Source organism: Lingula anatina, chromosome 7, assembly GCF_051362555.1.
Source record: "Lingula anatina isolate TDL-2025a chromosome 7, LinAna3.0, whole genome shotgun sequence".
Classification (NCBI taxonomy): Eukaryota; Metazoa; Brachiopoda; class Lingulata; order Lingulida; family Lingulidae; genus Lingula; species Lingula anatina.
Window position 1 is genome coordinate 17078199 of NC_141773.1, and position 23222 is coordinate 17101420.

At 36.6% G+C, this 23222-nt stretch overlaps 2 protein-coding genes across 5 annotated transcripts; one reads left to right on the plus strand and one right to left on the minus strand.

Moving 5' to 3' along the window:
• Window positions 1-66: 66 nt before the first annotated feature.
• Window positions 67-10751, minus strand: LOC106161000 (uncharacterized). Of its 4 annotated transcripts, none has more exons than XM_013537850.2 (5): window positions 10579-10751; window positions 5650-6376; window positions 2683-2800; window positions 2387-2518; window positions 67-2176 (listed from the first exon to the last, which is right to left on the minus strand). In XM_013537850.2, the coding sequence occupies exons 2-5, from the start codon at window positions 6337-6339 to the stop codon at window positions 1032-1034; spliced, it is 2085 nt and encodes a 694-aa protein (XP_013393304.2). In that variant the 5' UTR covers window positions 6340-6376; window positions 10579-10751; the 3' UTR covers window positions 67-1031. The 4 variants fall into 4 exon arrangements, with proteins under 4 accessions (XP_013393304.2, XP_013393297.2, XP_013393282.2 ...); XM_013537843.3 differs by lacking the exon at window positions 10579-10751 and adding an exon at window positions 10173-10358; XM_013537828.3 differs by lacking the exon at window positions 10579-10751 and adding an exon at window positions 6745-6925.
• A 1989-nt stretch (window positions 10752-12740) lies between these two features.
• On the plus strand, window positions 12741-22527 carry LOC106179053 (zygotic DNA replication licensing factor mcm6-B). Its single transcript, XM_013562561.3, has 18 exons — window positions 12741-12933; window positions 13265-13408; window positions 13531-13641; window positions 13933-14095; window positions 15319-15458; window positions 15816-15928; window positions 16174-16319; window positions 16604-16754; window positions 17083-17224; window positions 17609-17750; window positions 18025-18132; window positions 18518-18673; window positions 18909-19037; window positions 19302-19463; window positions 19830-19962; window positions 20348-20500; window positions 21093-21232; window positions 21638-22527. Exons 1-18 carry the CDS (start codon window positions 12842-12844, stop codon window positions 21758-21760), a joined length of 2448 nt encoding a protein of 815 aa, XP_013418015.1. The 5' UTR covers window positions 12741-12841; the 3' UTR covers window positions 21761-22527.
• Window positions 22528-23222: the final 695 nt, after the last annotated feature.

Below are 23222 nucleotides of genomic sequence, written 5' to 3' on the forward strand. Positions count from 1 at the left end.
ACATTTGGGAAGGAATGCTGGTTTAATAATATCATAAAGAAAGACGAGTAAAACGATGCCACAGTGCAGTGTCTGAGTAATTGTCATTTGTATTCATATACAGTACCTTCTGCAAAAGTGATGCGGAGCATGTTATAAATATAAAATACAGAAAAACCAAGAAAACTTGTAACAAAACCACAATTTTTTAAATTCTGTCCCGACTACTAACCTTTTTTAGCATATAATTACCACACGTTGTTTCTAAAGTTGGAGATAATAGTACAGTAATTAAAGCAACTCTTTCTTGGTCTTGTGTATAAACAGGTTACCTTAAATTTACCTGGGCATTTTACTTTAGTTTACCTGAAATTTCTACTCGGAGACTTTCTCGGATAAGGAACAAGAAGCAGGTCTGCACAAAGGAAACTATTAATAATTTTTTTGTGATTTATCAAAATTCTTACTCTGACTGCAAAGGACCAGATGCTGATCTTTTGCCAAGTTTAATAGAGAAACAAATACTCCTACTCAAGTGCACTATAATGCGAAAGAAAAATACAAAGAACCAAGTACCGGTTCACTTTGTTTAAACAAAGAGGATAAAAGTCATACATATATATGTAAGATATCTTAAGTGTTGAAGACTAGTTGAAACAGTGCAAGCATTCCAGTAGAAAGCCATTTTTGTGCAAAAGCCCCGTATGTTGCACTTTTAGGTTGCTTGAATTTTGTTCAACACAAAATGGACTATAGCTCTTTTTCCTTTCTATTGAGAATTTGATGCAAGACTGAAAATGGATAATGGTAACTGATTTAAGTCCTCTAAAGCATCTATAAAAGAAAAGTTTCTCAGACACATGATCATAGCAGTAGCCATAGGGCAATTGTAGTGCTTGTGTTATACTTTCTTTCAAAACCATAGAAGTATGTCACAAAAGTTTCTATTTGTAATCAAATGCACTTAGTACTTTCATTAGCTTAACGTACAGAAGAATTTAGAGAATAATCAATTAAGAATTACATTTGAGCACATATATATATATATATATTCAATTGCCACTTAACACTTCATATTGGGAGACCATTGATGTTTCATCTTCAAAGTGACTGTTCACATGACTTTCAAAATCGGTTTGTGGAAGCATCTTAGGGAAAGCAGCGCTGCACATTGGGCAGACACGTTCATCGGTATTAACTGGCCCCTCGTCATCAAAGGAGTTGTGCACAATCCCCGAAGTCTCCCCAGGCATGCAGTCCATGACGTGTTGTTGTAACTCCTCCATTGGCATTGACACGGGAAAAACTCGATTACAGGACGGACAAATACGGTCATATTCATCCATGTTGTCTCTCAGCGGGATATGTATAGTGGCTCCCTCTGGTTGGCTCCTCTCATCACAAAGGAGGTTTTTACTGGGTATCATCCCAACCTTATGGCCTAGCAGGGGGTCATTGTTCAGAACTGTTGGGCTGGTAGATGGTGACCCCAGTTTGGACCCCCCTGGCTCCTCTGTGTACAGATTCGGATTTTGTTTACTATTATCACGGGTTTGAGGATGCTCTTCATTTCTTTCAAAATTAAGAGCCGACGTGTTTCGAACAGATGAACCGGTAGATCTCTGATTGTTACTACTGGAAGGCCCAAGTCTACTTCCAGCCATATTGTTTCCTGCTGATCCAGACCTAGAAAGATTAGAGTTCCCAGCATTCCCACTCAGGGGAGGATTAGAAGCACTCCCTCGAGATCTATGGGATGTGTTTCTTGGTGACACAGATGGAATGTCCATGAGGGCAGAGCCAAATATATCTCCCTGATCTGATGTCATACTGTCCCCTCCCAACCCCTCATCAGGATCGGCAGTTTGGTCCTCTCTCAATGCCTCTTCTCTTCCCTGACTATTCAGTGATCCTACTCCTCCTGTCTCTGAAGGAAGAGAACCAAACTGCCCATCTGGCGTGAGATTGTCCGTGTTCCCAGTGGCTGGTATCATTGTTGCATAGGTCATGTCTTGTCCTGGCTCCATCCCAAGCTCATCTTGCATTACGTCCTCGGAGCATGGAATGGCGTAACTTTCTGTCATCACATCGCGTGCGGATGAGGCATTTGCCTGAGGTGATGACGCTCGGGGGGAGATACTGCTATTGGCACTGGTTTGTGGATTTGCAGCTGGTGTCCTCTCTTTTGTACGTATTGCTGAAAATATCATAAAATCCTTAAAACATTTCATCAAATACAATATCTTTATAAAGTGGTGGCCTTCTCCTTCCTCCCAGTTCCACGAAAGTCTCTTACTAGTCTTTTTCTTCTTGCCTGCATGTATTGCCCCCCTTCCTCCTGCATTTTTCTCATTTTTTCATATTATTCTCAGCCTATGGCCCTGAAGTTGTTTGTAACCACACTCACCTGCTTTTTCTCTCTGCACGGCTTTTTCTATAAATAAGTGTTGCTCTCGCACCATCTTTTTCAAATTCTCATTGTCTTTTTTCACAGCTTCAATTTGAAATTTTAAGCCAAGCAGTTCTTTTTCTCCTATTCCTGAAACATGAAAGGAATTCATTCAATGACAACCATCTTGGATTCCTTAACAGCCCTCCACAGCAGCCAGGATGTTTTTGTTTATGTACATTATCTGAAGGATTGTTTACAGCTTTACTGTATACTACGTCGACATAACTCACTTTGAATGGTCCCCAACTTACCTGTCCCTGAGGTCTCTGTGTTCTGTAACAAGGACAGCCTGTCTAGATATACTTGTTTTTCTTCTTCCTTTTCTTTTAAAGCATCTTTGAGTTGACGATCTAGCTCCAAGCACTGCTTCTACAATGAAAAAGATTTTCATTTCAATTTACACTGTAAAGTGTGCCAAGTAGACGGAAAAATCATTTTTTTTTTTTGGTGAAAGTCGCCTCCTTCAAGTAATCCTGGGAAATTTTTCATCAGCTGAGTCTCTTATTTCCGTTTAAAAAGCTATTTATATGTTTTAAAAAAATATACAAATCATCCTGATTTATTCACTTAATGTGAGGCATAACAGGATAAACTTTTTATAAATGCAAATGCAAACATTAATTTGTTAAAAGCACTGAATAATCTAAACTGCCTTTGGGAAAAGTAATACCTAAAAATATATAGAGAATCAAAGTGTGCAATATGTTATCAAGTCAAATTATAAAGTTAAATAGATTTTCGCATATTCAGTTTCCAATAGCTTGAGTAATACAGCAACAGCAACTCTCTCTGCAGATGGATGCTTCCTCCAGGCCTTGTAGTCTAGATGACTGGTGCAAAAATTGCTCAAAAGGTGGAAAAAGCATGAAACTTGGCACAAATGTTCTTTGGACTATGCTGATCATTTTCAAGGGCAGTGCCCAAAATTTCAAAGCGTTGCTTAGCAACCGTTGCTAAGGAAGTGATTTACCTTAGTAGCAAGCTAATTGGACCTTTCTTGTTCAGTTTAAATGATTTAAAAAGGCTTTTAATTATGTTTCAAACCATCAGAACTATCACTATACTATTTTAAGACATTAAAAACCCAAGTAAACCATTGCAACAGTTGCTAGGCAGCATATTACCCTAGCAACAAGTATTTAACATGCTGAATTAGCCCAGAAAGTTAGTGTTAAGGTTGATTTTTTGTTGAGTTCCTCTAGACAGAGGGGAGTTCAAATGTCATTAATAATATCATTGATGTAAAAAAAAACAAAAACATTTTTACACCATCTTTTATGGAAAATATTTTTTTAATTATTTTCAATTTTTGAGTTTTGACATAATGGTTGTGATAAGATTTCATCTGGGGTTAAATTGAAATTTTCCAGAATTTCACTCAAAGAACCAATAATGTTTGCCAAAAGGGATAAGAAGTTGCTTTTAGTATTTTTAATCCACCTTTTGTTACTACCGATTCCTGACATTTTGCCAAGAAAAACGCACCCCACTTACTCTTATTTTCTTCATAAAGAAGTCTCTTAAGCCATGTAAAGTTTAGGGCCTTGGAAAAATTTTTATTTGCTGTACCTTTTTCCGTCCATTTTTGTAATCAGACGCCATCCTTGCTCATTTTATTTTGTATCTTTTTCCATTCCTGATAAAGTTAAATATGATATGCATATTTTAAGTATTGAGGGAGGGGGGGGGGCTGGTAGGAGAGTTTATACATGCCCTTCGTAAGATGAGAAATACTAAAGGTTTAACCACTGTTGACTTTCCTATTATTGAAAGGTTTCTCAGAGACCAGATTTCCAAGATATTTTTCATTTTGTTCAATATTTTCTAAAAAGTTTTTTCACATTGTATTTTGTCAGTTCAGCATGGTTCTATTTTAATTCTATTTGTTAATCAATAAAGTTCAAAAGTTTCTGTTCACACCCAAAGGCCGTTAGATGCCATATCTTACTTCCACCAAGGCTGCTCTACATCAATATAAGAGTATTCTTGCGAGATGAACATATCTGAATCAGCACTACGGTGCCATGTCATCAGATACCATGTGCTCACTCTGGTTGGACTTGTGCAGAACAGTGGGCCTAAGTGGACACATTTGCCAAAAGCTATTGACCTGTCCAGAGTTGCTCCAGTGTGCATGTAGGTGCAGATGTAGAGGCTGACAATGTGCAAGGGCAAAATGCACTGTATATTGCACATACAAGGGAGAATTAACTATTATTATTATAATTATTAACTATTGCAAAGTTTTATAAAGAGTCGTAAATGGAAATGGCTGGTTACTAATTTTGAACATGCTGCCTTAAGTATCTGCACTGGCAATTTATTTGATCGGATGTGTGTAAACACACAATTGGTTCAACTTACTGGATTAAAAGTATGAACATCTTGCTCAAAAGTGTAGTTCTTAGCTAGTATTATAGATTTGCCTTACTTAATAGACTAACGCAACTTTAAATGCTTGTTGCTAGGGTAATATGCTGCCTAGCAATCGTGGCTAAGGTTAATTTGGGTTTTAATTGCCTTAAAATAGTCTAGTGATAGTTCTGATGCCCTGAAACATAGTTATTAGCATTTATAAACTTTTTAAACTGGACAAGAAAGGTCTAATTAGCTTGTTACTAAGGAAATTCACTTCCATAGCAACGGTTGCTAAGCAACGCTTGGAAATTTTGGGCACTGCCCTTGAAAATGATCAGCATAGACCAAAGAACAATTGTGCCAAGTTTCATGCTTTTTCCACATTTTGAGCAATTTGGCCAAAATATAGCACCAGTCATCCAGACTATTGGTCCATTACAATTATGGACCACGAGGTTTTAAAGCTCCACCTTAGAGAAGACAAGACCAAGTCTGAGGACTGTGCTGTAGAGATGCAATGTCCAAAAGCACCCCTGCTCAAAAATTAAACACACAATGAAATTTTTATCGTGAAATGCTGCTTTATATCATGTTTGTTTAGGGACAAAGACACTTACTGTTTAGCAATGCAATTCTGTCTGAAAAAGTTTTGGAAGCATGTAATATGCACAACCAAGGTTTTGCCTTGTGCCTTTTAACCAAATTATGTTTAACCATTTTCAAACATTACTATTTTAGACAAAAAGCGCACGCACGCACGCACACAAGCGCGCACACTCACACACACACAAGACCGGAGTATATAAATGAAAGAGACTTCAGTAAAAAATTTGTACAGCTTATTTTCAATATTGCCATACCTTGAAACCTGCTAACTCCCTCTCCTTTCTTTTTAAAGTAGTATCAAGGACTTCAACCCTTGACTTTGATGCCTCTTTTTCATCGCTTAGCTTAGACAAATTTTCTTGCAATTCTGCAATTTCCATTTTATGTCTTGTAATCATTGTTTGAATTTTATCCTTAATTGCCTGACTCTCATTAATCAATCTTTTGTTGTCTGCTTCAATTCTTTTGAGCTTGCTATTCAACCTGTCAACTTCTTGTTGTTTGTTCCTCATTTCTACCTGCAACTTGTATATTTCTGACTCTAGATATTTGCTCCTCATTTCGAGTGATCTAAACTGAGCAGACGACAGGTCACTGCCAACACTCTCTGGCTGGCCATTGGTCACAGGCGACCCTGACCTGGGGGCAGTGTCTTCACCAGAGTCCACATTCCGCGATGCCATTCCAACACGACCTTCTTTAACAGCCCGTACAAGCTGTCTGTGTTTTCCGTCAAGTTGATTGTATCGCTTTTTTAAATCGTTGTATGCAGTTTGGAGTGCAAACTGTGATGATCCTAAACTAGCTTGTGGTGAGGTATAGATCTGAAATTCTGGACGATGGGAAGATGGTGGAATTGCGCTTGGATGGTCCACATCTGAAGGACTGTCTTCCAGTATAGCGATGTCATTTTCCACAGACAGTTCATTTTGGTACTCTGCCATATTATTATGAATGTTTTCTCTGACTTCTAAGGCATGCCTTTATAAAAAGAGAGGAAGAGAAATGTGTATATAATTTTAACTGTTACTTATATTTCAAAAATTATCATTCTTATACTGGACTTACAAAAAAATAAATAAATAAAAAATAAAAAACAAAAAAGGTGTTTACAAACATGTAAGACATTTTAATGACACTTATCCTTCATTGTTGTTAAAGGAAGGTCAAAATATGCCCCTTTCAACATAAATTGGATCCATCTTTCAAATGTATAAAATAACACATACATCTGATTCTCATTTTTTTATATTAAAATATAAAATAAAAACAAAAATAAAAAATATACTGGCATGTTCACTAATATCAACTCAAATACCTGAAACAGTAAATGACCATATACAGTTCACCTATAGATTTTGCCATTTTTGCTGTATCCAATTTCATGTAAATGTCTCATAGTAGTAAACAGCCTTGTCCTGTGAAATATGTTACTGGTACTCCAGCCCTTACCAAACAGGATAGGGAAATCCCAACAATAACATAAAACATGACACCTTTTTTACAATAACACTACATAATGACCCGAAGGTCACACAATGAATGAAAGCGCTAGACAACGTGACTGATTTTTCATACACAGGGTTAGTTCCTTAATGGGAATTCCCCACACTAGCCTCAAGAACATGCTTGGTGTCACTGCTTGAAAACTGACCCAATTCTTGGAAATATGTGGGTTTCCCTGACACAGATCTGGAATGCTCATTATCATATGTGACCTGTGTTGACTAGGAGAGAATTAGAACTGGTTTTAACTAGAAATATTAACATATTAAGAAAACATTTTGATACTATAATGAATCAACATCAAATGGGACAAATCTGGAATTTTATATTTTCCCTTTAATTACAGTAAGTATATCTCATAAATCAAATGTCCATCCCATCGCATATATATCATATGCTAGATTCTGTTATCAGAACGGAATTTCCCAATATAAACTGGAAGTATGTTACTGGTGAGCTTTTAGAAAAAGGATTGTTAGGGCTGGACAAAACATCATGAAAAATGGGAATCCCTGATAATGTATTACATGGGTTAGAACCAGGTTTTTCCAACCTCTCCCTTTTACGATGAATTCTTTTCGAAATGGCTTTTTATGAAACTTTCTAAAAACATTGATAGATTTTCTGGATGCATTTTCCCTGTAAAATATTTGATTTAACTCAGGGCTTTTCCCAGAAATGGGGGTACAGTTTGTCCAAAATTATCCCCTGTAATTTCCTACAACATTTCAGTGACCCCAAGCCATCATTTTTCAAAAGAAAAAAATTCATAAGCTGTCCAGCGGTCTTTGAAAATATTAGCCATCCAGTGATGGTGGCGGCCATCCAAATGACAACTGGACGGTTTGCTGGGAAAAGTCTTGATTTGACTATAAAAATAAACTTAAAGGTTACCAAAAGTCATAATATGTTAGTTCAAACAAAGCAGAATGAAGTGGAAATAATATTCAAAGACAGATTACAACAACTCTACATAAAAGTTTAGACAAAATAAGAATTCAAGTAAAATCCAGCTGTCTATCATTACCTTCTTACAAGCAAGGTTGTATTTTTATTTATATTTACTTCAAACAGGACACAACTTCACTTAAAATACACTACAATCATATTTGTTAAATACATTTGTTTTTCAGTATGATCTCATTCACAAGCAATAAACTTTCAAACCATAAAATTCTATTTTTAACAGAATGTGCATTTTAGCAATAGTATTATTATTTTAGGGTACAATTTCACCCCTGAGCTTAATAGACAAGGAAGTAAATTGAAGTATGCAACAGGTAACTTCATGACCTTGGTAAACCAAAATACATAAGTTTACAAATTACCTGAGGTAAGAATCTGTTATGTAGAATACACTAATCAAATTACTAGCATTTACAAAAAATCTTCCTTAATCAAAATGTAACAATTCAACTATACTTTAAGGCGGAAAATAACTGAGCAAGCCTTAGGTTCTGAAATGTTTGAACATTTTTACTGCTTCACTTCTATGCCTTACTAGTACATGTCAATAATCAATACCTATAAGGAAGAGATCGTCTCTTCCAAGAAAAGCACCAGGGGTTTTAACAGGTCATGATTATCGTTAAAGGGCAACCCTGGTTTTCCGCCTTGCAGGAAGCAATTTAAACCAGTGTACGTGCTCTCATAGACCCCTGTTTCCCATAGACAGCATCAGCCAACCTAGATTGACCCAATTCTGCTGGGACTCTCACCAAGTGCAATCAGAATTAAATTTTACATGTATCACTTTTTATAATACTTCCATTCAATTTTGCCAGTAACAGAGTTACACTTTTTCATACATTGACACCGCCACCATCTGCATTTGTGGGACACTAGTACCTGATGGTTCATACATTTATGGATAAAATAGTAGAGTTAATTCAACTCAACATTTTGTCTGATTTCCACATTTTGAGAATATATTTTCTCTCCAAATCTATGAAAATTGGGAAAGGAGATTTTCCATAATATTGTCATTTCTTTTATTAATCTCATCTACTGTATTTGACACATTTTCCAAATGAAATACCTAACATCTTCTGACAAATCTTGTCTGTCAACCATTTTGACTCAGTTTGGTACTGCATACAATCCAGAAATCAGAGCTGGAAATTATGGTTGAATTCTCAAAAAAACATGCATACTATAAGCATATAAGATAAGGACTTTTTAAAATTTCCCAGATTATTACAGAGCTATGGCAAACATCATGCAGGAAAAGAGGACCAAAGGTTGGTTTTGAAAAATTACTGTTTATCCCAGGAAAATAAGTTAAAAGTTGATCTTACTGAAAGGTGCAAAAATCAGCCATATAAAATCTACAGTAAAATTGGCCTTTAGACCATACAGTAAATGAAAAAGAAAAATACTTCAAAAAAGGAGTCCTCATTATGAACCTCACCAACCAAACAAGAGAAGATGACATAAGCCATTGCCACTACCCTTATAGCATAAACACCACTTAACTGTAGGACAGATATTGCTTTTTCTATAAAATTAAATTGATCTCAAACCCTATCATCTGATATTTGTTTTCTCAACTGATTGGTGTAAGGTAAACCTTGGTATTCATAAGAACAATATGTGAGAACAATAATGTTTCAGGGAAAATTCCATGTAACTGTAAGCCTTGCTTTAATGAGAATGAGTTATTTGTGAGATCATAATGCCATAGAATCACTGTAATGTTTTTTTTTTGTTTGTTTTTTCTCATATCTACTATATAATGTGACAGACTTGCCTCAGTGTTATTTGCCTTGGTTTTTAGACTTACATGAAGCACAAGAAAGGCCTATGTTACCAATTCTTGAGAATTTACAGAGAGAATGTGACGTCACTTACAATTGAGATATTAAGTATTATAGCACTAAATACTAGCATGTGTAAGTGCTTACAATGGAAGCTTTATTCGCCCAAGAAAGGTGCAATAAGAAGTCCAAAATGTTATCAAACTGGTACTTGAGCTGATATAAAAGCACTTTATATGCCAATTATTTACTACATGGTGTAAAGGACTAGCTCACAGCTTTGCCAGGATGGGGATATTTATACGTGTTGTCCTCTTAGTTTGTAACACAGGGTGTTATTACTTCTACCTAGCATGTAAGGCTGAAAACTGAGGCAACAGTGTTACCTGGCTTAAATATGGACCTAATTAACGCCTCACATTGAAACAAGTCACAGTCCCAATTTTCTACAGTTGAGTTGGGTAATAACTAGTAATTATGTCAATTACTTTTGAGATACATGTACATATACTTACATATCTTATGCTGAACCAAAATTAGTGTTTAGATATTAGAGATAGTCCTTGCTTTTTTCTCATGCATGTACAGCGCAATACAAATGACCTTTCAACATTTTTCTCGTCATCGTAATTTTTAGCCTGCCTGTCTAGAATCAGCTGACCATTGCGATATGTATCCTACATGAAGTGTTAATCATTTTCAGCATACTGATACTGTACTATACATCTATTACCACACCCTAAAGTAAATGTCCCTATGAATGAATAATACTATGTAACTAAGGTACAGCTGTATCATTAAACACAAGGGCACTTTTCATGTGCTTTCGAAACTAAACAAAGGGGCAGGTCTATTATACTAGCACGACTTTAATAAGTGATTTAAATCTATTCTTTGAGATTGAACATACGTAAAACATACCTAGAAGTGTATCGTCCTTGAATTCAGACATTAACGCCCTCGCATTGTCTCCTTTTAGAGGACGCTGCCCACAAACACAGGCATTCAAACAGCTTAGTTCATTATGAAAAGGAAAATGGCGAAGATTTTATTGGATTTTTCCGAGGGGATTCCCCACTTAGCCTCGTTTTCATCGTACTCATACTTTAACCTCATATAAAATGACAATGTCGCGTACGGTTCACATCAGGTTTAATATGTAACCAAGATGCATGGCACTATATATTATTGCCTCAGTTTTCGGCCTAACAAGGCCTCATAACATTGTAATGAATTATAAAAGGATTCAGTGTCATATTTGCTATATGTCCACTATAATACTGGTATCCTGCAGAGCTAATTATCTATATATCCCATTTCAGACCGTGTGTGTGTGTGTGTGTGTGTGTGTGTGTGTGATGATATTTCTTTTCAAATGACCAAACAAATTAAGAACTGAATTATTCAGTCAGAAATGGCACCAGCATACTAGTTAAGCATCAAATCCAAGTGCATCAGGGACGGATGAGCAATGATTCGTTAATAGGATTTTTTGAAAGGAAAATTCGATTTAGCGCGAAAATATAATGGTCGATAAGACTCATTTATACATTCTCTGGACTTAATAACTGGATCAAGTAGTCAATGAGCATTAGCCCGATAAGATCAAAATCAATCTGTCTATAAGAGTTCAATCATATGCTTCCCTCTCTTTCTTCTTTTTAGCTCCCCCTCTACTCCTGACCGGTTGAAAAACAACTAAATAAATATAAACATTTGTAAATTCAGTACATACTCAGTACAATGTGTATAGGCATGTTTTGCGCCTCTTTGAGAGCGTTAAATTATTTTTCTTTCTTGTTCTTCTTTAAAATTAATGATCAAGACTAATTTGTCAAAAAAAAAAAAATCATTTCAGGCGAATAGCTTGCTAACAAGAGATGTACTGTCGTGTTTCGATTCCAGTGCACTTGCCAGTGCCATATATAGACGGTGTGACTTTTTATCACTCTCGATCTATTCACTGCTTTCATGTATGGTGCTCTTTGTGTCCAAATGCGCTGTCACTAAGTGTCCCCAAACCGAACGCGCTTTTCTGGGGGGTTATCAGTTTTAATTAATGCTACCTTTATTTCGCAACCGAGCGAGTCGCCGGCGCTCTTTAGGGGTTCCCTTAACTTCCATAAATGCCGCTGTAGTTCCCGGTAAAAAGAGTAGTAGAGTGAAGAAATAATTAAGCTTTTTAAGAGTGCAAGTGGCAATTAACATTCTAAACTTACTCATACTTAGTGTTATACTCAGTCTGGAAATTTAATGATGAACAAGCGTGTATCAAATCTCAATACTGGGGCCACACGAAAAGAAAAGTTTATTATTGTTGTTATTATTATTATTATTATTATTATTATTTTAGGTAAAATGGATGGGTGGCAATGAGCTCTAGTACGTAGGCCTATGTTTGAGGGGAGCTGATCGTTGGACGTCGGGGGGGGGGGGGATTACAAGACGCTAAAATTACAGAGATTAAGGCTTCGTTCACATGCAATGTCTATTTTCTAAATTCTATTTTCTATTCGCGGTATGTCTTATGATCACGGTCTGTGCACTGAATATCCCGCGGCGTAATTACAGGCAGCGCGAGCCAGTAACTATAAGTTACTATAAATTACTGGCTCGCGCTGCCAGTAATTACGCCGCGGGATATTCAGTGCACAGACCGTGATCATAAGATAGCGCGAATAGAAAATAGAATTTAGAAAATAGACATTGCATGTGAACGAAGCCTAAGCCAGTGATTAAGCAAGAGTATCACTGAGTGATCGATTTTAAGTCTTCCCAACAAATTGGCACCGCCACGTGGACAATATGTACAGCCCTTCTACAAAAATTCCCAACTTTTGGTGTCCAGGAGCTGTTGCCTTTCCCCATGTTGAGGTAGACACGCTGCAAATGTTTTAGACATTACTTTTTTACACACAATAATTGTAATCAAAACATATCTAGTTTTTGTTTGAAATTTGAAATAGGAATTCGTTTTACTGGAAAAAGAGATAAGATGATTAAATAAAAACTTTTTAGATGGAGATATTGGGGAGACGCTTGGTTACCAGAACAGCTGGCGGGACTTTCTCTTCTAATTTAGGTCAACATAAGCCACGTGATCGAGTTGGCGCGAATTGTGCACGTCAACAAAGCCTGGGTTGATCAGAGCTCGAGCACCGCGTAAATTCCGTTAAATTTTGCGATGGATGTCGCCGAACAAGCAGTGAGAACTAATGTGGTCAAAGATGAACTTGGAGAGCGATGTCAGAAGTTATTTCAAGACTTTTTAGAGGCGTAAGTACCAATTAATACGTTAACTTAAAGAGTTGATCGAGTCCCATGTGGGGGCTTTAAAAATGGCAGCGCGATGTCAACATTAAGCTAAAGACATATGGATTCTACACTTGTCAGCGGAATGGTTATCATGTGCTGTTCAATGCAATTACCTTAAATTTATCTTGTAAATATTTTTTCTGATTTTTGATCAATTTACACAACTTCTCTTACTGATTTGTCATTTTAAACCACTGCATTTGTCATGAGATCTGTACATTTTCACCTGATTCCCTTGGTACAAAAGTTTTTAAATGGAATTATTTATTAAACATTTACGTACTTACTTCAGTTGTGGCGAGGAAGACGATCTGAAATATCTTGACCAAGCAAAGGAGCTGATTCGTCCTGAGCGTAATACCTTGACAGTCAGTTTTGAAGACGTGGAGAAATACAACCAGAGACTGGCCACAACCATCTTGGAGGAGTACTACAGGTAATACGATCTATATAGCATAAGTGTATAGGCTATTCAAAAAATGAAGTCAAAATTATATACAGGGTTTTGATCACAGTGGTATTTTATCAATAAATGCTATCAATATGTTTGTATTCTAGGGTGTACCCATACCTGTGCAATGCGGTGCACAACTTTGCCCAAGACCGCGGTAATGTGCCTCCATCCAAAGAGTTCTATGTCAGCTTTGTAGATGTGCCCACCAGAATAAAGTAAGTTGATATTTAACTTCAATTTTAGTACAAGTTCATTAAGAATGTTAAAGATATGTCCATAAATACAATGGAATCGACACAGTTTATCAATATATTTCAGCATATTTTTTTCTAATTTTAATATTTAAGTATCTGAACACGATGCATAATATCAAAAATTATCAGTTGACATGGTCTGAACTTCTCAGTTTGAAGCTGCAGAAATGTATCATGTAAAAGTAAATGTTAATCTGTTGTGGTTTGTTATGCATGAGCCAGAGATTTATGTTTAAATTTCTTTACCACCAGGGTGCGTGACCTGAACACTTCCAAGATAGGCACCCTGCTGAGAATTAGTGGTCAAGTGGTCAGAACTCATCCTGTCCATCCAGAGCTGGTCAGTGGAACATTCATGTGCCTGGATTGTCAGACTGTAATTAAAGATGTGGAACAGCAGTTTAAGTACACTCAGGTAGGGAGACTAGGGTGACTGTCAGACTCACCAAGAATTTTTCACTTTGGTTTCAAAATGTGGTGAAAAGGTTTGCTTTTAGTGGATTTCAATAGTTTTCATTGGTCTTAAATAAGTGGCAGTTTGCAGAATAATGCAATATATCTCTCCGTTTTTCATACATATCTTCTTTTCATGCACTTCTTTTGGCCCAGTGTAAAAGTGAAAGTTAAAGAGATTGCTGGGATAGCGCTAGCAATTTTTTTTCGTTCAGCGAAATCACCATTTTTATGCACCCTGAGCTTCAGAGCTAACTTGACACTAACCTTTTCACTGTAGCCTATCTCCATCGTGTCAAGTAACCTCTGACGAAAATAGTTTGACCTAGTTTATATAAGCCAATCGAATCCATGTTTCAAAATTTTTCACCAAAGTTTGGTGAAAACGCTGATTGGTTGCTCGTCAATCGGCAATCCTCGGCTGATTCCGCAAGCTCCATACTAAAAACATAGTTATTGTCGAGTGGGGAAACATCCGAGTAGTTCCGAGTGCATAACCGTACACAAAGAAAGCATGGAGTATATCGGAATTGAAACCAGAGCAGTATGATGCCCTGCATCATTATCTACTGAGGGATGATGTATTTTGCGTGCTGCCCACAGGTTACGGCAAGTCCCTGATATTCAGCCTTATCTTTGATTGGTCCGGATTTGAACAAAGCGCGCTTTGACTCGTTCGCGTTCATTTGCTAGATCGTTTAATGAGTCATTGAGTGCAGGCTTTAAATTTGATTGGCGGGCGGCGGGGGCACTCGAATCTGGTCAGAGGTTACTTGACACGATGGAGATAGGCTACAGTGAAAAGGTTAGTGTCAAGTTAGCTCTAAGCTCAGGGTGTTTTTATGTCAATTTGTTATCAAAATGGTTATAATTTGACTAAAGCAAGTCAAATTGGGCCTTTTGTCTTTAGCCAATTAAAGTCAGTTTTAGCATTTGGCTAAATTGGCGAGTGTTAGCGCTACCCCAGGATTGCTGATAAAATTTACTTCACAGTGCCTTTTGCAGTTAGCTTTGGTATATTTACTTACAAAGACGTTGATCATAATTAGCACTTAGCAACAGAAAATAACTGGAAAATGGTTGTCTCGAGGAAGTAATTATTCTGACACCAGTCATATCTTAGTCAGAATAATCAGACCAAATTGTAACTGTCTGACAAAAGATTCTTTCACTACATTATTTCAGCCATCAATATGCAGAAACCCTGTGTGTAACAACAGGTCTAGGTTCATGCTAGACGTTAACAAATCCCGCTTCGTAGACTTCCAGAAGGTTCGGATCCAGGAGACACAGGCAGAGTTGCCCCGGGGAAGCATCCCTAGAAGGTATATAAAGGATTTGATGTAGAAATACTTTGGTACTCTTTACTCATCTATAAACAAAGACATATCAAGTGAAACAAGAAAAGTGAAGGGTTTTTGAGGATTTTTTCCATTGCTATCATTTTCAATGATTTTAATGACATATTATTAATAATATTTTTTGGACTTAATTTATGTAGGAAAATTGCTTTTTAAAAAATCTCTACCTATTTAAAATATTTTTGTTGTTTTATCTTTATTTATAATTTTGCAGTAAAATATTGCACATCGTGTTAACTGCAGAATTGTTGAGCTTTCACACAATTCACCATGTTAAAAAAAAGATTATTTAAACTTAACATTGCATCATTGAATTTCCAGTGTGGAGATAATCCTAAGAGCAGAGGCAGTGGAGACAGCCCAGGCTGGAGACAAATGTGACTTCATTGGAACTCTTATTGTGGTACCTGATGTAGCACAGATATCTCAGCCAGGCAAGTGATGAAGTTATCTTACTATTGGGGATAAGATTTGCCGACTATGGGCAGATTTAGACTCTTTGGGTGGTGTTGGTGCTAACAACAGTAAGGAGATTTTAACAACTATGGGCATTTTTTTCCTCGCTTTTTGGGAGCCAAAAAGATTCATCTTGGTACTGTTTTATAGATTTTTGCTCACTTCTTGCACTTTTTAATGCAAAATGCTATTCAATTTAATAAGTTTCATTTCTCTCATTTAGGTGCTAGGGCCGAGACAGGCAGTCGTGTCCATGGCAACAAAGGTTTTGAGTCTGAGGGGGTGCGTGGTCTCAAGGCATTGGGTGTGAGGGACCTGTCCTATAGACTGGCCTTCCTGGCCTGTACAGCCATGCCCAGTGACCGCAGGGTGAGTCTAGAAAATGTCTGACATTGTGTCTCTAAGATGACAAAAGTTGATAGAGCTCCATTTCAGATAATGTAAATTTATTTATATGTATTTTCTTGATTCGGCTCTCAACTTAAAATGTTAGAAGTGTCCTAGTCTTCATGAAGAGGATGCAATATTGTTTTTGTCAAATGTAGATAATGTGAAACTTTTCTCCAAACTTTGTCATGCTGGATTAAGCACATCAACTATAATCAAAAGAGAAAAGAAAATCATGTTTAAATGATCCATTGTTTTCACTTTAGTTTGGAGGACATAACATGCGAGAGGAAGAAATAACTGCAGAGACCATAAAGAAACAAATGACTGAGCAAGAATGGCAGAAAGTTTACGAAATGAGCAGAGACAAGAACTTGTATAATAACTTGTGTTCAAGCCTTTTTCCTACTATACATGGTAAGGAAATGTTCTTTCCTAGGAGCACTTTGAACATTATTAATATTCATGATAAGGGCACCTGAACCTTACCTAAAATTAGCTTTTCAATATGAAAAGCTAAAGATTTACAATCTTATCTTTTTTCACGCAAAATATTAGACTAAGTATGGACTGATTGCTCAAGATATTTCTGACTTTTGGTGTAATTACGACTTTTCCGCTCTCCATTGACCTCTTGCAGAATGTGTTCCTGAAACGACGATGTCCATTTCACTTTTAATGGTCCAGAAACATGACCTTTCTTTTGTTACCTATTTATTAATAATTCTCTGTGTAAATTTCCCAGGTAATGATGAAGTGAAAAGAGGTATCCTGCTGATGCTGTTCGGAGGAGTCCCCAAGGTGACAGAAGAGGGCACGCATCTCCGTGGCGACATCAATGTCTGTGTTGTGGGTGACCCCAGTACGGCCAAAAGCCAGTTCTTAAAGTAAGTGACAGATATTGTTAATTAAAGACACCAAGAGTATGTCTTGTTGCATCTATGGTTGTTTTGGTCAGCATTTGATGGTCCAGTAGATTGTCAAAAATTAAGTTGGGGGGGGGGGGATTTTTTTTTCCTTATGTCCCGTGTGGTTGTAACTCTTTTTGGTGTATGTCAAGTCACCTTATACAGGGAATGAGGCCTGATAGACTTGATAATCATCAATACATTGGAGTGTGAATACCCCTGATTTTGGCTGCTGTTGTGAAGAAATGATACTAGAAACTGGGCTGATAAAATTCTTAACTAAACGTAGTTTTCTGGGACTTTGTAAATAGATGACTTTAAACATGAGTAATACTGACCAGTGATTAATGAACTTCCTTCCAGACAAGTTGAAGAGTTCAGTCCCCGAGCCGTGTATACCAGTGGGAAGGCCAGTAGTGCTGCAGGTCTCACGGCAGCTGTAGTCAGGGACGAGGAATCCCACGAGTTTGTCATAGAAGCTGGAGCCCTCATGTTGGCAGATAATGTAAGTGAAGTGGTGTTTGTTTACACATGCACTCATGTGGGTGTATGTTTGTATGAAACTGTGTTTATATTAAGATATTTCTTGTTCAATCTTATGGTTTCTCACAATAAAGAACATTTAAAATTTCATTTCATTGCTCTATTCTCCTCTCTCTTTTATCTTATCCACTCAAATTTTGTTTATCAAAATTTTAAAAAAAGCCTCATTTATACAGCCAGCAATATATTATACTATATTGATGATTATGTACAAAGAAATCCGATATTTTATCCAGGGTGTCTGCTGCATTGATGAGTTTGACAAGATGGACCCCAAGGACCAAGTGGCCATTCATGAGGCAATGGAACAACAGACCATCTCCATCACAAAAGCTGGTGTCAAGGTGTGTATACCTTATCTGCTGGTAAAAATAGATGCCCTACAGATTCAAGTGCATTTGGATTATATATATATATATATATATATATATATATATATATATATATATATTTATATATATATATATATATATATATATATATATATATATATATATATATATATATTTTTTTTTTTTTTTTTTGTAGGCTGACAGTCTGGGATCTATTGTGATATATCAGTGTGTCTTTCATACGTCATCTTTTACTTGCAAATCTTAGGTGTGATACAAAAATGGATGATGAAGAGATGGGATAGTATTTTATTCAGTCTAGTAAAAGTCTCTATAAATGCTAAAAGCAGTTTTTATTTGTCTCCTAAGACATATGTATTTAATTTTACTTTTCCAGGCAACTTTGAATGCTAGGACATCCATCTTGGCTGCAGCCAATCCTATAGGTGGCAGATATGACAGGACCAAGGCGCTCCGATCCAACATCAACATGTCCGCTCCCATCATGTCTAGATTTGACCTTTTCTTCATTCTTGTGGATGAATGCAATGAGGTAACTTTTTTTGGGTCAGGAATAAAAGCGTGCGTGTTCATGCTGAGAATACTAAAGGTTTCCAGTATTTCTAAATGCATACTGGAGCACTTTGCCTTTGGTTTGTTAAAAACAATTTTGCTCAAGCAAAAATTCACTTGTACTATCCCAATAAAAGGCCAAAATGTGTTCTGGTTTCACTTTTTATTATGTTTCTCATTTGTTATGAAGTAAAGGTTTGGTGTTTGTTTTGCAGGTAACAGATTATGCCATTGCCCGCAGGATAGTAGATCTTCACAGCAAGAATGACGATTCCATAGAGAGAATTTACGGAGTGGAAGACATTAGCAGATACATCACCTTTGCACGACAGTTTAAACCGAAGGTTTGTGCAGTTGGCCCACTATTGACAATTATGTATATCAAAAAAATTAAGGTCTTCAACTATTGACTAGATCTGTTTATATTATGTTATAAGCCATGGTTTATATTGGCATGTACCACTTAAAACTATTTGATAAACAGTTAAGAATAAGAAAAAATCATATATGTGCTAAAAAAAACTTGTAAAGAAATAGTGTAAAAACAAGATCAATTTTAGAATAAATCACTGGTTAGGATGTTTTAGAAAAGTCATTTATAATTCTAGATCAACAAGGAGGCTCAGGAGTACATGGTGGAGGAATACCGTAGACTGCGTCAGCGCGACGGCTCCGGCGTTGTCAGGTCAGCCTGGAGAATCACGGTGCGACAGCTGGAGAGCATGATCCGTCTGTCCGAGTCCATGGCCAGGATGCACTGTCAAGATGAGGTAATCCTCAACTTGCAATATCTCTATGGAGATAGGATTCTGGCTCCTTTTGTTGTATTTTTTCTTTTTGGGTGAAAGATTTTAAAAGTTGCAAGATATTGTATGATAATGTACTGATAAATGCAAACAGTGGTGAATCAAGGAGGAATATTATGAAAAAAGTGTACAAGTTTCATCTGTTTTCCATGAGTAATATCGTAGGTTCAAATATATTGGTTCTGCTTAAAATGTCTCATTGTTTAATATGTACAAACTGTGTAAATGTTTTTGTTATTTTCACTTTAATTTACTAATTTTGATTAAAACAAGAGCATCTTATGCCCACACATGTATTTGCTCTGATACTTTCATTGTATCTCACATTAGGTTCAACCAAAGCATGTGAAGGAAGCTTTTCGCCTTCTGAACAAGTCTATCATCCGTGTGGAGCAGCCTGACATTCACCTCGAGGAGGAGGAAGAGGAGGAGGATGGAGGACAGATGGAGGTCGATGACGAAGGTATGAACATAAGCTCCATCTGGGGACTGTTTCACACTGAAGTGGACCAAAATTTTGTTTTCAAAGTTAAGACAAATTCTCGGACAAATAACTTGTCTCTGAGAATTTGTTTTAACTTTGAAAACAAAATTTTGGTCCACTTCAGTGCAGGATAAATAAGCATGAATCAACTAGAAAAGATGAGATGTATATTGATGTAAAATAGAAGCTATTTTTTAATTGTTATTAAATGTGCAATATTTTATTAGATTTTACTACTACTGATTTAACATAGGATGAAGGAGGTCTATAATTGGAAAATGGCCTATATTTACAATGGCATGTAATAGTGAAATCGTGTAACAGAAGAAATTAAAAATTTTAATAACAATATTTATTTCTCCAGACACAGTGACCAGCCAGCAGTCAGATAAAGAGAACACGTCTCCCGAGGAGAGCCAGCAAGAGAAGAAGGGGATGAAGATGACGTATGAGGAATACAAACAGATTGCTAACCTCATTACGCTGTATATGAGAAAGACGGAGGAGGAAACAGAAGGTTTGCTTACATTTTTTTTTTCTTATGCATATTGTCCCTCTTGGAGCGTAGGCCACAGACAAGATCCTAGCTCTCACTGTTTTGTGTTCTCTCTTGTTGTTTCCTGTTCATCCCTTGTCTCTTGGTTTCAGCTTCCAGCTCTCATCTTCAGGTGTTCCCTCTTTCTTTACCCTGAGGGTTCAGTTGCGAGGTTTCTCTTTGATCTCATCCTCTGCTGGTAGCTGTTCTGTTCTCTGCAATAGCTACACATTACTGATAGTATTTGGCCACTATAGGTGTGTACATGAGAGCATTCAACATTACTGGTTGGTTGTGTGTGTGTGTGTGTGTGTGTGTGTGTGTGTGTGTGTGTGTGTGTATGCATGAGTGTGATAGAAAGAGAGAAGGAGAATATATGCAAGTGTGTTAGCATACAAGGACAAATGGGTACAAAAGAAATATTAGAAAACTGTGTACTGCATGGAAGTGGAGTGAAAATTAGAATATAAATATGAGTGAAAAATGATGATCGAGGACAGCTAAGAAAAGAAATTGCCTTACATTACATTACATTACATTACATTACATTACATTACATTACATTACATTACAGCTGCGGACTCCGCTGGCCTGAGGAAGAGTGATGTTGTCAGTTGGTATCTGAAGGAGATTGAGAGTGAAATAGAGACAGAGGCAGAGCTGATGGAGAAGAAGACGCTCATTGAAAAGGTCATTTACAGACTGGTGCACCATGTAAGTAAAAAATATAGATTAATTTATTTATTTATCAGTTAATATTTTGCTTTTGATTTGGCTAAAATTTGCAGCAACACCAAATAAATGGAATAATTGCAATTTGTTATATCTTACTTTCCCGACACTGAAAGTGGCACAAGTCTGACAAAAATTAAAAAAATAGAAAAAAAGGTTAATATATATTAGCCAAATGGAAAAATACTTATTCAATTTTATAATTAACTTAACTTAAATAAATGTAAAACAAAAGAATGATCTTTCATCATTGCCAATACACTTTAAAATATTTTTCCTCTAACTTCTAAGTGTGCACTTCTCTCTACGACCATCATCTTTCATTATTGCCAACGTAAATTTGAATACGTTTCCTCTGACTATTTCCAAGTATACTCTTCACTCTAGGACCATGTCATAATTGAGCTCAGCCAGACGGGTATTAAAGGTCGTAAACAAGAGGAAGACCAGCTCCACAGGGAAGAGGACCCTCTGTTGGTTGTGCACCCTAACTATGTCATAGATGCTTAGTGGCCCTCACCACCAGGATTTGGTGACTGACTTATTATATTTAAATACTGTATTTTCCTGAGAATTAGTGAATAGATTTGGCTGAGGCATGATTTTTTTTTCTGCCAAGTGCATCAAAGGTAAACAACCAACTTTGGCTGAAGAAAAGAAGTTCAACATAAAAAAATCCCAATATTTAATGCCAATTTAGTATTATTTTGACTAAAGAATTTCAGCTATTTTACGGAATAAGAACTTATGCTGGTATGAGCCAGCTGTTACAGGTTATTTGTATATATATGGCAACTTCATGGTTGGTCTGAACTCAAAAAAAATTTTTTTAAAGTCAACTGGAGTAAAACATACCCTCAAATATGTTGATTAGTGCTGCCTCTTCAGTGAAGTGTTTAACTTGGAGCAGTTTTGCCATTTTTTAATTCTTATACGGTGATTTTGTGTAATTTGTAAAATTATGATTTTTATACATACATTTCTGTTGTTTTTGCATAATGTAAATATTATAACTGGTTATATTTAGAAAACCGTGCAAATTGATTCTTAATAACAAATGGATAATTCCTAGACCATAGCTTTTGGAACAACCCGGAGCAATTGCTTATTTTGCATACATCTGAGTCTTTAATTATTTATTTGTTTATTATCATTACTTGTAAATACACAAATGTAGCTGTGCTACTTTGTCACCTTTCGAAGTGATTGATAACAGTTTAAGTGGAAATTGAAATAGCAGTGCTTTTGGTATGTAAATAAAAGGTTATAAAACACAATTGAAGTTTAAATCCAAACATTCGTGCATGCACACATACAAGCTGTGCTCAGAATAATCCCAACATTTTAAAGGAACACACATACAATATCTAACGTTAACATCAACATTGGCCTTATACTCGCAGTCCCGCCGTATTTTCGACTTACTTGGTTATAGATGTGAGGGCGTGCGCCGTACTCAACACGCAAAGGGCACTTTCTCCTTCATTACTTGCGACGTGCATCTTGGACCACGCAAGTCTCACTTGCAAACTCCTCGCAAACTCCTTGCGAAGGGAGCAAGTTACGCTTGCGGCCTCGCTGTTCGAAGATTATTTGTAGAATCTATTGGAAATGTTCAATATCTTCTGTACGTGCTTATTTGGACTCAAACGGGTGGTAAGAGCCCGTGCGACCGGTTGTGACCGAGACTGTGTTGTCGTCCAAGATTTTTTTAGGAACTTTGCGGCTTCTTTTGTATATTACCGATGTTCAATTTTAAGCAATTGAGATTTGTATGCACCGCGCAATAGCATAAAAAAAACATCACGAAGGATTTCCCTGCGGCCATTTTTTTCCACGTCTCGCCAATATCCATAGCGTTTTTCCATTTGAAAAAAGTATTTCTTATACAGTGTAGGCCGTGCTTCCGACTCGTTGACCAATTTATCAAATCTATATGTAGAACAATATCGATGTGAGGTGACAGACTCCC